General features: G+C 30.1%; 1 protein-coding gene and 1 long non-coding RNA gene across 2 annotated transcripts; both read right to left on the bottom strand.

Moving 5' to 3' along the window:
• Positions 1–567: 567 nt before the first annotated feature.
• On the bottom strand, positions 568–12,309 carry LOC654864 (fork head domain-containing protein L1). The gene is made up of 2 exons (XM_008200752.3): positions 11,669–12,309; positions 568–823 (listed from the first exon to the last, which is right to left on the bottom strand). The coding sequence occupies exons 1-2, from the start codon at positions 12,149–12,151 to the stop codon at positions 677–679; spliced, it is 630 nt and encodes a 209-aa protein (XP_008198974.1). The 5' UTR covers positions 12,152–12,309; the 3' UTR covers positions 568–676.
• Positions 3,086–3,986, bottom strand: LOC107397701 (uncharacterized). The gene is made up of 2 exons (XR_010336309.1): positions 3,374–3,986; positions 3,086–3,322 (listed from the first exon to the last, which is right to left on the bottom strand). It is a non-coding gene; the product is annotated as an uncharacterized LOC107397701 (long non-coding RNA).
• Positions 12,310–14,829: the final 2,520 nt, after the last annotated feature.

Raw genomic sequence — 14,829 nt, 5'->3', positions numbered from 1 at the left:
AGTTAAGTACTGTTTCAACGGTTCTTAAAAACACAAAGACTTAGAAAATTCGATAATATATCTTACTTTTTTAAAAATAATATGGTTTTTAATTAGAAAGAAAAATTTTGTTTGTTTGTTTTTTTAAACTTTTAGAACGATTTATTGTAACTCAGATTTTAAAAATTAAAAGGTTTTCCAAAAGAGGCAAAAAAATCTAAATCAGTTTCCAGTTTCCTAAAAAAATTATGACCTACTGCTTCTTCATTTCTTAGGAAAATGAAGTCTTTTGCCAAGAAAGTTTACTCTACAAAAAATTTAATATCACTTTCAAGTTTCTTTAAAAAATGTTATGGCCTCTAGTTAAAAAAAATTAGTACTACTTTTTAGTACCTTAATGAATTTGAAAGTTTCTGCACGTTTCTAAAGGTATCACTTCTCTATTTATTAAAAAAAAAGTCTAAGACTTGTAGAAAGAAAAGATAATGTGAAAGATTCTTGTATCACTATTACTGTTTTTCACCATTGGCCCACATTCTGTGAAGATCGGCAATGACTAATATTAGCATTTGGAGTCATAAAAGCGCATTTATATAAACACCTTTATTTGTTGAGAAATCCTCAAAAACTAATACAAATAATTTAAATCACAAAAAAACATGGTAACATCAAAGAACTCCGGATGGCTCGTATTTATTTAATCAGTTTTATGACTCGAGCTGTTGCTTTTAATTAAATTCTCGATGGTAAATAGAGTGGAATTCTTGCTTTTTCTCTGCGATTCTTGGTCCGATTGCGTCGTCGCCTTCTCCGGCGGCCTAGTCACCAAACTGAGGGCCTGCTCCTGTAAAATAAACACGATTATTTGGAAAACAATAAATAAGCCGTAAAAGTCGGACGCATGTGGCGCAAAAAGTTGCATGAATCGATTCATTGATCGGCTGATGGCAAAACGGCGCTCAATGAAACTGCTGAAACGGAAACGGCCGTCTGTCGTTAATATCGGATGTTAAATTTTGTAATACGATTTTATGGCTTGTTGCAATAACAGTGAACGGCGTAAAAACGGCATCAGCGTGGGCGGGAAGATTTATTATTTGCAAATAACATTCAGTTTCGACAATTATTGAAACCCAATGTTGTAAATTTTCAAAATAAATATCAAGTCAGACGTAGCAAGTGTTTAAAGAATGGACAGACGAAAAAAAACACACAGAATAGTCATGAAATAATCTTCAAAAGCTACAATAATAAACAGTAAAATAGACAACACTGAAACAAAAACATTGTTGGTGAACAAGATGTATGTTTTAAATTTTTAGTACTTTCTGGGTGAAAAACAACAAACGAGTAACAAAAAAATTACATTTATAAGTTTATGTTCATTTGTAGTTTAAACTACGGATATCAAATGATTAGGATACGAAACGACGCACAAATGAAATGTTCCTGTTCTCGATAGTTTCGCTATTGTCGCCAGAGGGCGCAGTTGTTTCATTTTTTTAATTGCAATTTTCTCGAAGTCTGTTAGTCAGAGAACAATGATCTTTTTTGAAAAAGATAGATAATTTAAAGAGCTTTTCAACGATAATACACTTCATGGAGTTATTGCTATTGCTCCGGGTACACAAAATTGACAAAAAGTGCGACAAAAATTGAAAAAATCAAACATTAAAAAATCGAACATATGGACTTTTTGTGGACTTTTAAAAACTTTAGTGGATTGTTAAGACATATAAAAGTCCATAAAAATTTACTGGAGTGAGTTTAAAAAAAATTTTTTTTCACCTCTTTGAAGGTAAGTGTAAAATTACTGAGCAAAAAAATTGAAAATTTTAAATCTCGTTAAATGACGGCATAATACAGAAAATAAACCGCTAAATTTACTGGAACAAACCGTTTTGTTCTACAACTTTTAGTTTTTGAGTTATAAATTTTTTAATTAATATTTCGGCGCATCCACTATTTTGCAAGTTAATAAATAAATTTTTTACTAAGTCCTCAAGTAAAGTAATGTTGCAAAAATGGCGGTGTATTACAGAAAATGGGCCGCTGAATTCAATGAAACAAATTGTTTTGCTCTACGACTTTTAGTTTTCAAGTTATGAATTTTTTTGTTGAAAAATTATTAGACAAAAAAAAATTAAAATTTTTAATTTTTGTGAAAAATTGATATAATATGTAAAATAAGCCGTAAAATTCAATGGAGTAAATCGCATTGCTCTACGACTTTTAGTTTTTTTTTTATGAATTTTTTTAGTGAAAAACTTTGATCGCCTCTGTACCCAGAACCGTTGCCCGGAGCAAAGCCAGTAGATATACTAAAGTAGCGACACGGACCTTGACAGGGCAACAATAACGATTATACACTCTACAGATGGCTCCACCATCAAAATTCAAAAATGTACGTCAAAAGTGTCAAGATTTTCTCACGTTTGAAAAATTGGTGAATCAGAACAATAAATTCGGTGATTGTCTACAATTTCACCCTGGTTATTATTGTTTATGTGTACAGATACCATGAAACCTTCAAACTTGTGCTTCACTCACGTAAAAATAAATCAGATCGTCCCTAAATTCAACTGAACATTGGAATGAGATAGGCTTTTAGATTGCGCCGAATATAGCATCTCTTATGGACATTTCGAAGAAGGTGCTGGCGCTTCAACAGTGAATTCATTCCTTAAAAGAATTTGAACTTTGTATTTAACGAAAAAGCCAAAAACACGTTTCAAAATAATAGTTGTTTGATCTCAAAAAATTGTGTTACTTACATTTCTAATTTTAATAAACTCCTCCCTAAATGTTTTTACAGGTTATCGTATTTAATTACTCCAGGATTCTAAATTGGTCGATTTATTTTTTTTTAATTAAATTTAATTTTTTCCCTCAACACTATTAACAACTGCTATGAAACCAAGACATCTTTCGCAATAAGAAAAGTAAATCAGTGTACAAAATTGAGTAAATCAAGAAATTTTAAAGAAATCACTTTAAAAATTTAGGGAAAATCAGAAGGAATCATGATTAAACCACAGGAAACCATCTGGTGTACAAAATTTGGGGTACGGTTTACACCTCGATATTACCTAAGAAATGGAAATAATACAACCTGAATTTCTCTTTATTATTTAAGTTTTGTATAACATAGTTGTTGTGAATAAGTGGCTATAAAAAGTCCACCAAACTTCGATGCGCTACAATTCCCAGATTTAGATGCCTTAAATTTTGTGAAACGAAGGTCAGTGTAAGCAGAGCAGTTTTAAATTCCTTCCCATTAGGGCGGAATCTAATAATACAGAATGAATTTTCAAGGAAGTATTGTTTAAATCTACCTGAAATACTTAATGAAAATTTTGTATCTTAGAAATTTCTCTTTCAAGTTGATACCTACCACATTACATTTCTTAAACAATTTTTGTTTGAATGAGTTTCCAGTATCCTCACACAGACGTGCTTCGTAATGTGGACGACTTTGAACAGTCTGGAGGCTCGTTTGTTTAATGTTTATGGTGTCGATTTATTATTTACGTGATTGAAGCACAGGTTTGAAAGTTCCATGGAATCTGTTCATAACCAATAACCACCAGAATCACTGTACTCTTTACCAATTTTTCAAAAGTGAGAGAATCTTGACAGTTTTGACGTATGTTCAAAATTACTGACAATTTGACGAACCTTTAAAATTACAGCGTTATTACAAAAAATGTCGAGCCTTGGAAAACTAAACTGCCTGTATAAATACATTCTCGATTTAAATCTATCATCTAATGTGACCTTTAACTAATATCTCTTTTGAGCATCCCCTTTAGCAATTTCATTTAGTGAAGATTAAACGTAGAAACAGAGACAAAACGCACTTACTAAGGCTTTTCAATGCTAGGCATTTTATGTAAATAATGCGGTATATGTCGAATTTCGATAGTTGCGCCCTCTCTAGAGTGTATAATCGTTATTGTTGCCCTGTCAAGGTCCGTGTCGCTACTTTAGTATATCTACTGGCTTTGGCCCGGAGTAGCTACGGGTTTAATCGAAAAAATAGACAAAATAAAGCACTGTTAGATGATTTTTTGTTTGTTGCTCTAAGTCTTTTAGTTTACGAAAAAAACGCAAAAAAAGTTTCAATTTTTATTTTTTTTTTAATTTTTAATCGCCGATTACGACAAAACTATTAGAGTTATCAAGAAACGGAAAAATCAAGGGCAATTGGAATAAAAAACTCTGTACAATGATATAAGACTCAAGAGGATATCTTGCAAAAAATTAATTTTCAAACGCCGATTACGGCCGAACTAAAAGAGCTAGGAGAAAACGCTTTTTCCATCTTAAAAAGCACCTTAGAATTTATCAGTTAAAATAGAATTTAATTGGTTTTAAAACATTTTTAAAATTGACCAAATTCTAAAGAGGGGGGGAGTTAATTTTTTTTTATTTTTTTTTATTTTCTCAATTACGGCTAAACTATTCGAAAAAGCGAAACTATTTTAATGCCTACCTATGCAAAATGATCCGGGAAATCGATTGGCATCGACAAAATTGCCAAATTCCCAATAGTTTTTTAGTTATGAATTTTTGGGTATATGATCTAATTTTTGCTTTTATTTGCATTTTCTCGAAAACTATAAGTCGAACAACAATAATCTTTTTTGCAAATGATAGATAATTAAAAGAGCTTTCCAAAGATAGTACACATCATAGGGTTATCTCTAATAGTTCCGGTGTTATTGCTTGATAAATGATCCGAGTACCGGAAATCGACAAAATTCGCGACAAAAAATGAAAAAATCAAACATTTAAAAATTGAACATATGGACTTTTTTTGTTTTTTACTCTATAAAACTTTGCTAGAGTAAATGTTTTTTTCATTTTTATGAAGGTTTAAGCAAAAACATGTAAAGTGTTTCATTAAAAAAATAACTTTGGTTCATCACCCTGCATGCAACACCCTGTGTATAATAAAAATATTTTTAGTTTGTGAGTTTTAAGTCAGTCTATTAGATAACAAAAAAGTCATAGTTATATTACAAGTTGCAAAAAAATTATAGACCTATTACTCACCCCTAAGTCACCCTGTATTTTTTTGCCTTGATTATCATAAAAATTTTAGTCGTCAGTGTTTATCAACGTTTCCAAATTTTTTTCAAGTAAATAGTAAATTGGTTGAATTAAAATTAATTGTACTATTTTTTGGGTACAGAAAATCCTGCATTTTTGTATCTCGTTTCGTCTCCTAACTTATAGTCCTCTGTAGTTTAAACAAATCATAAAGTAAATAAAACAAAAATAAAACTAATACAAGCAATATCAGTAAAAGAGGTTTAGTAAAGTATAAAACCGTAAGGTGAAGAAATGTTTGTAATTAACACAAAAAATACCTACAAATTATTGAACAGAACTAAAAATAAACATAAAAAATTGCATAAAATAATAACAAATATCTTGGAAAAAATATATATTTGTTCATTGTGTATAAGTGAGTGCCTTCGGCAAGTTCCCAATAAATTTCGCCTAAATAAGGTGAAACCGTTAATCCGTCAAAAACAAACAACTTTCGCCATATGGGATCTGTGTATATATTAAAAATGTCATAAAATTAAGTTGTTGACACTTTACGGCGATTTTATTTTACAACCCGCACATGTTTTTTGTTTGAAAAGTGTAAAAATTCTTAAACAAATCGCAGCACTCCCCTCATATCTGGCCACACCGCTGCCATATATTTATTTACGACACGGTTTTGTTCATCATTTTCAGCATAAATTTCAATAATTCTCAGTATTTGTTTATTTGCGCTCGTTTATACGAACATAAACCGGTAATTGCTTATGAGCAACACTAAATCACGGCCTCTTGCACAGATGTTCTCTCGAAAAACCGCCCTAATTGCGAAATATAGAGCTTTTTCTGGAAACTCCGCCAGAGTCAATAGCTCCGCACTGGCATAATAAGTTTGAAAAAGCACATTTAACAAGCTGCTCGAATAAAACGGAGTTTTCAGTTACACGGAACCGGCTAATTTGTTTTATATTTGCACCTCATTATTTCAGCGGCGAAAGTCAGCGAAAAAACTTTCTGCTGCACCAGGATAATGAGGAACTTTGAAAAATTACTAAACAAACTGCCCTCGAATTACCGTTCGAGCGCTTTTTCCAACCGACGCCACACAAGTTCACATTTTTTCCATCACACAATGGTTTTGTGTGTGTTGGGCTTTGACGGCCTTCAGCAGAGATCTCGAATGTTTAAGATGCAATAAAATGCACTTTACTTACTGTTAATTGCCGAGTTCTTGGATGGGTAACGCAAATGACATTGTGCTTTCAGAGTTTTTAATTTTACAGGCATTTCCTGTGCACTAAACTGCAGCATTCTTACTTCAAACAAGCATAAAAGCGCCATTTGGTGAAAAAATTGTGTAAACATTCAATACTTTCAACTGCTTATTAAATAAATTATCTGCAAAACTAAAGAAAAATTTCTGAGCCTAAAATTTTCAATTCCGCATATTGCCAACTTGATTTAATAAGACTATGAAAAAATTATTTTGATGTATTTTACTTTTTCATTTACATTTTTTTTGCCCCGCTACACGATAGTCTCGTTTGTCATTAACTAATGTTGCCAACAGAATTTCCAAATCAATGAAAATTACTTTGTACTACACATATAATTCATATAATTTATTTTTTCACATAATTATTCAGAAAAATGTTAAAAAATTTATTTTCACTGTTGATTCTGGAAGTCCTAGTAATAAAACCTGCGTTAACTTGTATAAATTTATTACTATAGATATACTTGCTGTTTCAAAACTATAAAAAAATAGCAACAGCGCACTTACATTTTTTTATTTTTGTGTTTCCGTTTGATTATGTGTTAAATTAGATTCTAAACACAAATTCAGTTCTAAAAAAAACGCTAATAACTGAAAAAACCAATAGAAAAATTGTTGTTTTTCTAGTTTTAAAACAAACATTACTTAGCAGTAGTCTCTTTGAATCTTGAAATCTACGAAATTTTTGTAATTACAAAAAAACTTCCCGTCGATTATGATTCATAAGACTGATTATGTTTAGAAATTTAAAAAATAAAACTTTCACATAGTATTTTATTTTTATTCTTGTTTTTAACGAATTTGGACAAATTTAGTTTTCTTTCTTATTTCATATTTAGAAAAAACAGTTGTGTAATTCGAAGAACAAAGTTCATAAAAAATTTTTTTTTGAAACTGCTAGTTTAGTACTTAATGCACTAAATGCCTAGCTATACCCGGCCCTTAGTCATTATTTAATTACAATAAAAATTGCAATCAACAATAACTTAAAAATATTTTAACCCATTTTTTCTAATAATAATAATTATTACATGTTGCTAATTTAGATTAAAAAAAATCTATGTCCCTAAAACTAAGTCAGCAATTCCGAGTAATAAAAAAAAATTAGAATACAAAAATTTAACTTCTGTCCACATTTAGGTATTTTTACCAAATTAATTTCCAAATCACACACTATTTTAAGAACTCACTTACTAAATTTTTGTAAATATTTTTTTTCCAAAAAAAGAAGTTATAACAGATACAACGGATAGGAGGTAAAGTCTGTTTTCTAGACAACTTTTTTTTCAGTTTCTTTACTTTATAACTTCAGTTTAACGTTGTAAAAACATGACGGAGTTTCATTATGAAAATGAAAAATACGACTGAAATGTCCCATTTTTTTTACATAATTTTAAGATTTAACTAAATAAGAATTAATTAAGAGACTAAAAAATTTAATAATTTTTTAATTAGAAGTCAATATTAGAGCATAATCTTTACCCAAAAAAATAATAAACTATTTTTCAAAACTTAATTAAAAAAAACATAACCATATACTACAAAAACAAAACTTGAAAAAAAAAAATGAACTTGTATAACTGTTTAACGTATTTTTTATGATATGTGTTTCTCCATTAAAAAATAAAAAAACTTTTGCACTTTAAAAATTAGAACTCTCTTTTTTGTGCTTTTGATAATTTTGAAACAAGAGCTAAAATTTTCAAAATTCAAAACAATATTAAATAAAGAAATAGTGAGTAATTTTTTCTGATACAACAATAGTTTTATTTAATATGTTTTGCCCTCGTTAACCTTTAATTAGGATTAAATATAAAGAGATTAAAAAAAATATCCAGACATTCGAGACCGTTTAAGAAAACTGTATTAATTTAGGTTTGAATACATTTTTTATTAATTTGTGTAAAAAATACTTATGTAAAATTAGAGGTAAATAAAGAAGATTTTTTATATCTAGAAGAGGAACACGGCAAAATTTTTAAAACAACTTTCTAGTTACGATTTTTTAAAATTCTACAAAATTTTGCTTTTATGCGCAATTTACGACATAACTATTCATTTAAGAACAATATTTTTTTTTTAAAAAGATTGACTACTAGTAGAACTTTTCAACGATAATAATCATTATAAGATTATCTCTAATAGTTCCGGAGTTATTGCATGATAAGTTCCGGGTACCAAAAAACACCAAAAATTTTGACGAAACGGTAGACATTTTCGGCGAAATTATAAGACTGAGAGCAAAGCGGTTTGTTCCATTGTAAAGAACAGATCAGAATCTATCAAATAAGTTAACAACAAATTTTTTTCTAAAAATTTTGAGAATTTTTCGGAGGCACTAGAGAGTATTAACAAATTTAATTTTTTTTATTTTCTCAATTAGGACAAAACTATTCAAAAAAGTAAAACTATTTTAATTCTAGCTTATGTAAAATGATGCGAAGAATCGACTGGCGTCAAGAAAATCGCAAAATTTCCTATAGTTTTTTAGTTATGAATTTTTTATATTTGATCTATTTTTGCTTTTATGAGCAATTTGCGAGAAAACTATTTATTTGAGAACAATGATCTTTTTTGAAAAAGATAGATAATTAAATAAGCTTTCCAACGATAAAAAACTTCGTAAGGTTATCTCTAATATTTCCAGAGTTATTGCATGATAAATGTTCCGGGTACCAAAAATCGACAAAAATCTCGACAAAAAGTGGAACATTTGCGGCAAAACTATAATACTGAGAGCAAAACAATTTGTTCCATTGTCAAGAGCAGATCAAAATCTATCAAATAAGATGGGCTTTAGCAATTTGTTTCCTCAAAATTTTAAATTTTTTGGAGACACAGGGAAGTAATAACAAATTTTTTATTTTTTTTATTTTCTCAATTAAAGCTAAACTATTCAAAAAAGTAAAAGTATTTTAATTCTAGCTCATGGAAAATAATCTGGAGAATCGACTGGCGTTAAGAAAATATCAAAATTCGAAATAATTTTTTAGTTATGAATTTTTTTTAATTTTATTTATTTTTGCTTTTATTTGTCATTTTCTCAGAAACTGTTAGTCGGAGAACAATGTTCTTTTTTGAAAAAGGTAGATAAGTAAAGGAGCTTTCCAACGATAATAAACTTTATAGAGTTATCTGAATTAATTCCGGAATTATTGCATGATAAATGTTCGGGATATTTAAATCGACAATAATCTCGACAAAAGTTGAACATTTGCGGCAAAACTATAATACTGAGAGCAAAACAATTTGTTCCATTGTCAAGAGCAGATCAAAATCTATCAAATAAGATAAGCTTTAGCAATTTGTTTCCTCAAAATTTTAAATTTTTTGGAGACACAGGGAAGTAATAACAAATTTTTTATTTTTTTTATTTTCTCAATTAAAGCTAAACTATTCAAAAAAGTAGAAGTATTTTAATTTTAGCTCATGTAAAATAACCTGGAGAATCGACTGGCGTTAAGAAAATATCAAAATTCGAAATAATTTTTTAGTTATGAATTTTTTTTAATTTTATTTATTTTTGCTTTTATTTGTCATTTTCTCAGAAACTATTAGTCGGAGAACAATGTTCTTTTTTGAAGAAGGTAGATAATTAAAGGAGCTTTCCAACGATAATAAACTTTATAAAGTTATCTAAATTAATTCCGGAATTATTGCATGATAAATGTTCGGGATATTTAAATCGACAATAATCTCGACAAAAGTTGAACATTTGCGGCAAAACTATAATACTGAGAGCAAAACAATTTGTTCCATTGTTAAGAGCAGATCAAAATCTATCAAATAAGATAAGCCTTAGCAATTTTTTTCCTAAAAATTTTAAATTTTTTGGAGACACAGAGAAGTAATAACAAATTTTTTATTTTTATTTTCTCAATTAAAGCTAAACTATTCAAAAAAGTAGAAGTATTTTAATTCTAGCTCATGTAAAATAACCTGGAAAATCGACTAGCGTTAAGAAAATATCAAAATTCGAAATAATTTTTTAGTTATAAATTTTTTTTTATTTTATTTATTTTTGCTTTTATTTGTCATTTTCTCAGAAACTATTAGTCGGAGAACAATGTTCTTTTTTGAAGAAGGTAGATAATTAAAGGAGCTTTCCAACGATAATAAACTTTATAAAGTTATCTGAATTAATTCCGGAATTATTGCATGATAAATGTTCGGGATATTTAAATCGACAATAATCTCGACAAAAGTTAAACATTTGCGGCAAAACTATAATACTGAGAGCAAAACAGTTTGTTCCATTGTCAAGAGCAGATCAAAATCTATCAAATAAAATAAGCTTTAGCAATTTTTTTCCTCAAAATTTTAAATTTTTTGGAGACACAGGAAAGTAATAACAAATTTTTTATTTTTATTTTTTCAATTAAAGCTAAACTGTTCAAAAAAAGTAGAAGTATTTTAATTTTAGCTTATGTAAAATGACCTGGGAAATCGACTGGCGTTAAGAAAATGTTAAAATTCGAAATAGTTTTTTAGTTATGAATTTTTTTTTCAATTTTATTTATTTTTGCTTTTATTTGTCATTTTCTCAGAAACTATTAGTCGGAAAACAATGTTCTTGTTTGAAGAAGATAGATAATTAAAGGAGCTTTCCAACGACAATAAACTTTATAAGGTTATCTCTAATAGTTCCGGAATTATTGCATGATAAATGTTCCGGGTTCCAAAAATCGACAAAAAGCTCGACGAAATGTGGAACATTTGCGGCAAAACTAATAATACTGAGAGCAAAACAGTTTGTTCCATTGTCAAGAGCAGATCAAAATCTATCAAATAAGACAAGTTTTAGCAATTTTTTTCCTCAAAGTTTTAAATTTTTTGGAGACACAGAGAAGTAATAACAAATTTTTATTTTTTTTTATTTTCTCAATTAAAGCTAAACTATTCAAAAAAGTAGAAGTATGTTAATTTTAGCTCATGTAAAATAACCTGGAGAATCGACTGGCGTTAAGAAAATATTAAAATTCAAAATAATTTTTTAGTTATAAATTTTTTTTTATTTTATCTATTTTTGCTTTTATTTGTCATTTTCTCAAAAACTATTAGTCGCAAAACAATCATCTTTTTTGCAAATGATAGATAATTAAAGGAGTTTTCCAACGATAATAAACTTTATAAGGTTATCTCTAATAGTTCCGGAGTTATTGCATGATAAATGTTCCGGGTACTAAAAATCGACAAAAATCTCGACAAAAGTTGAACATTTGCGGCTAAACTATAATGGTTAGTTTCATTGTCAATAACAGATCAAAATCTATCAAACAGGATAGATTTTAGCAATTTTTAACAACTTTTTAACACTTTGAAGCACCAATTTTTTTTTGTGTCTTGTACAATTACCTGGTACAAATTCGCCGTACAATCGGCAATCCTCTGCCTCCTCGTCTTCCTCCTTCTGTAGTTCCCCTTTTCGAACATATTTGCAGCTTTCGGGTCCAACATCCAATAACTCCCCTTCCCCCCCGCCTGCTCGGGCCCCCTTGGCGACACTTTGTCCCTCGGCACTTTAACAAAACAGTCATTCAAACTCAAATTATGCCGAATCGAGTTCTGCCATCCTTGCTTGTTCTCTCTGTAGTATGGAAAATTATCCATGATGAACCTGTAGATCCCGCTCAGCGTGAGCCGCTCCTTGGGGGCTGAGCTGATCGCCATGGCAATGAGGGCGATGTAAGAATAGGGCGGTTTTTCCGGACGGGGTTGTTGTAACTTGACCGGCAACGGGAACCACAAATGGGGGAAATAGGGGTTGAAGAGACGCTGGGCCACTAAAGGGTTGTACTGGTCACAGTAACAAGAATCGAACTGTTGTAAGGAGTACATCGCGTTTATTGACTGAGTGAGTGGAAGGACATTGGACTAAATTTCGGCTAATACATCTTGGCTTAAGTCGGGTGCGTCCCCACCACTAGGAGACGCCCTCCAGTCTACTGCAGCCTGACTAAACATTGGTCTATGCGATATAATATCTGTGACAATTTGTAAACATCGGCGGCAATAAATAGGCTTAGTTTGTCGTTAAACACTGAGTAAATAAGTAATGTGTCATCATTAAGAGCTTATTCGTTTGTTGTTTTATACTTTGCTAAATGGGGGCGCGTTGCCTTATTATATTTTGATTCGAGGGTGGAGGTGCGTAAATATTTTACAAAATCTGGACTAATGAGGCTTTAACAAGCAAGGAGTTTCCCGCATGTGGTATTTTTTATACAGGTTGTTCCGTCTAAACTCCACATTAGAAGCATTGAAAGTTCTAATCTGTTAAATTCTGCTCAATGAAAATGTTTTTAACATGGCGGCACTTCCGGTTAATCGGGAAGTCGCTAAGTTAGACTTAGACTAGTTAAGTTATTTTAAGCAAAAAAAAAAGTGGGAAAAGTTGGTATAATACAGAAAATGAGCCGCTAAATTCACTGGTGTGTTAATTTTTTTTTTTATTCTTTCCATTTTCGCTTTTTTTCAATTTTCAACCGCCAATTACGGCCAAACTATTAGCGTTATCGAAAAACGGAAAAATCGAGGAGAACCGGAATAAAAAGCTCTACAAAATAGCATGGGACTCAAGACGATATCTCGCAAAAAAAATTCAATTTTTAAACACCGATTACGATCAAACTAAAAGAGCTAGGAGAAAACGCTTTTTTAGATCGGAAAGAGCACATCAAAATCTATAAGATAGAATCGGTTTTATTTGATTTTAAAACACTTTAAAAATTGACCGATTTCTAACAGGGGGGTGTTAACTTTTTTTTAATTTTTTTTATTTTCTCATTTACGGCTAAACTATTCAAAAAAGTGGAACTATTTTGATTCAAACCTATGCAAAATGATCCGGGAAATCGATTGGCATCAAGAAAATTGCCAAATTCCCAATAGTTTTTTAGTTATGAATGTTTGAGTATATGATCTAATTTTTGCTTTTATTTGCATTTTCTCGAAAACTACAAGTCGGACAACAATAATTTTTTTTGAAACAGATAGATAATTTAAAGAGCTTTCCAACGAATGTACACTTCATGGGGTTATCTCTAATAGTTCCGGAGCTATTGCTCGAGAAATGTTCCGGGTACCCAAAATCGACAAAAACTGCGACGAAAATTGAAAAAATCAAACATCAAAAAATCGAACATATAGACTTTTTGTAGACTTTTAACAACTGCTGTGGGTTGTTAAGACATGTAGAAGTCCATAAAAATTTACTGGAGTGAGTTTAAAAAAAAAAATTTTTTTAGGTAAGTGTTATTACTCAGGAAATTTTAGCAAAAAAATTGAAAATTTTAAATCTCGTGAAAAGTTGGTATAATACATAAAATGAGCCGCTGAATTCACTGGAACAAACCGCATTGCTCTACGACTTTTAGTTTTTGAGTTATGAATTTTTTTGTTAAAAATTATTTCGCAAAAAATTAAAAAAAAATTTATTCTTGTGAAAAATTGATATAATATGTAAAATGAGCCTTAAAATTCAATGGAACAAACCGCATTGCTCTACGACTTTTAGTTTTTTTTTAATGAATTTTTTTAGTGAAAAACTTTGATCGCCTCTGTAGCCGGAACCGTTGCCCGGAGCGGCTCCGGATTTATTCGAAAAAATAGAGAAAATTAAGCGCTATCACATGGTTTTTTGCTTGTTGCTCTAAGTCTTACTGTTTCCGAGAAAAACGCAAAAAAAGGTTTCCATTTTCGCTTTTTTTCAATTTTCAACCGCCAATTACGGCCAAACTATTAGCGTTATCAAAAAACGGAAAAATCGAGGAGAACCGGAATAAAAAGTTCTACAAAATAGCATGGGACTCAAGACGATATCTCGCAAAAAATATTTTAATTTTCAAACGCCGATTACGATCAAACTAAAAGAGCTAGGAGAAAACGCTTTTTTAGATCGGAAAGAGCACATCAAAATCTATAAGATAGAATCGGTTTTATGTGATTTTAAAACACTTTAAAAATTGACCGATTTCTAACAGGGGGGTGTTAACTTTTTTTTAATTTTTTTTATTTTCTCATTTACAGCTAAACTATTCTAAAAAGTGGAACTATTTAGATTCAAACCTATGCAAAATGATCCGGGGAATCGATTGGCATTAAGAAAATTGCCAAATTCCCAATAGTTTTTTAGTTATGAATGTTTGAGTATATGATCTAATTTTTGCTTTTATTTGCATTTTCTCGAAAACTACAAGTCGGACAACAATAATTTTTTTTAAAACAGATAGATAATTTAAAGAGCTTTCTAACGAATGTACACTTCATGGAGTTATCTCTAATAGTTCCGGAGCTATTGCTCGAGAAATGTTCCGGGTACCCAAAATCGACAAAAACTGCGACGAAAATTGAAAAAATCAAACATGAAAAAATCGAACATATAGACTTTTTGTAGACTTTTAACAACTGCTGTGGGTTGTTAAGACATGTAGAAGTCCATAAAAATTTACTGGAGTGAGTTTAAAAAAAAAAATTTTTTTTCACCTCTTTGAAAGTAAGTGTTATTACTCAGGAAA

The sequence above is a fragment of the Tribolium castaneum genome, chromosome 1 (genome assembly GCF_031307605.1).
Source record: "Tribolium castaneum strain GA2 chromosome 1, icTriCast1.1, whole genome shotgun sequence".
Lineage (NCBI taxonomy): Eukaryota > Metazoa > Arthropoda > Insecta > Coleoptera > Tenebrionidae > Tribolium > Tribolium castaneum.
Note: the sequence above shows the minus strand (reverse complement) of the source record. Positions and strands in the feature narration are given on the sequence as shown.